Source organism: Notothenia coriiceps, unplaced genomic scaffold (assembly GCF_000735185.1).
Source record: "Notothenia coriiceps isolate Sejong01 unplaced genomic scaffold, NC01 NC01_scaffold00021832, whole genome shotgun sequence".
In the NCBI taxonomy this organism is placed as follows: domain Eukaryota; kingdom Metazoa; phylum Chordata; class Actinopteri; order Perciformes; family Nototheniidae; genus Notothenia; species Notothenia coriiceps.
This window is the reverse complement of record NW_011354533.1, coordinates 3,021-4,167: the sequence shown is the minus strand read 5'-3', so window position 1 is coordinate 4,167 and position 1,147 is coordinate 3,021. Positions and strand designations below refer to the sequence as shown.

Below are 1,147 nucleotides of genomic sequence, written 5' to 3'. Positions count from 1 at the left end.
CGTTGCCTTGGCAGTCTCAGGTGACACAGGGTCCTGTTCTCTTCCTCTGACCCACACTGATCAATAATCAATAACTAACTGTCTCTCCGTCTGTCTGTCTCGTCTCTCCTGCAGGAGCAGCAGAAGCAGGTGGAGGACCCCAGCAGAGAGGTGAAGAAGGTCAGTGATGATACACACACACACACACACACTAAAACAAGATCTCCTTGGAGGAAAAAAACATGTTAAAAAAAGCACTTTTCAACCTCTTATTGCATATTACCTTAGTTTCGTGTTTGAAAAACTCATGACTGCAGCAACTACAGGTTACAATAATATGTGTTCAGGCACTAAAGAAATAGCTTCTTGAAATCTGTGTAATAGAAGACAGGAGACCTTTGCCAGCATGGAGATCACTCTTAAACCATCCTTAATAAAAGTATATTAAATCAATGTATTCAATTAAATACGATGAGACACTCGGTGTCTGTTAGTGGAGACCACAGTTAAAAGGATACAGCAGCACACTTAACCACAAGATGTCATCATCACAATTATTCATTCCCGTCTTATTCTTCCAGTGATAAATATTTAACTTTCCCGCCTTTTTTTTGTAACTCTCTTCAGGTGCGTAAGGCTCGTAACCGCCGTCAGGAGTGGAACGTCCTGGCCTACGACAAAGAGTTCAGACCAGACGCCCGCCTCACCCCCTCCCCCTACCACGGCATGTCCTCAGAGGGGTCCCTGTCCCCTGATAGCAGGTACACACACACACTGAAACAGACACACACAAACAGAAGATTGTGGACTGGGAATACATAAACACTCATGGGACAGACATATTATTGGTTTAACGCTGACGTTTTCTGCATTGGAATTGTAACCAATCTTCATTCATTTAGTTTTTTCTCAGAATTAAAACTCTATAAATCGTCTGCAGGTATTTGTATAAAATACTTCTCATAATGACACATATTAAAGGTAGGGTAGGTAATTCACTTCAGAAACACTTTTTGTTATATTCCATTGAATGCTCTTAACATCCCGATAGCAATGAATACATGACGTGCTTTGACAATAAATACATTAAAAAAATATCATCTGTGGAAGCTGTGGCGCTGTAAAAAGCACGACCAATCATCTGAGCCGGCCCTCATTGGTCATGTGC

The 1,147-nt window shown here is 41.6% G+C and overlaps 1 protein-coding gene across 1 annotated transcript in view; it reads left to right on the top strand.

Annotated features, from left to right (window-relative positions):
* Positions 1–89: 89 nt before the first annotated feature.
* The window catches only part of LOC104953491 (wiskott-Aldrich syndrome protein family member 3-like), a gene marked incomplete at its 3' end in the record, with an annotated part of 1,721 nt that continues 663 nt past the window's right edge, over positions 90–1,147 (top strand). Inside the window, exons 1-2 of the mRNA XM_010780438.1 lie at positions 90–159; positions 607–740. Coding sequence (XP_010778740.1) covers positions 706–740 — 35 coding nt within the window. The remainder of the gene's footprint in view (positions 160–606; positions 741–1,147) is intronic.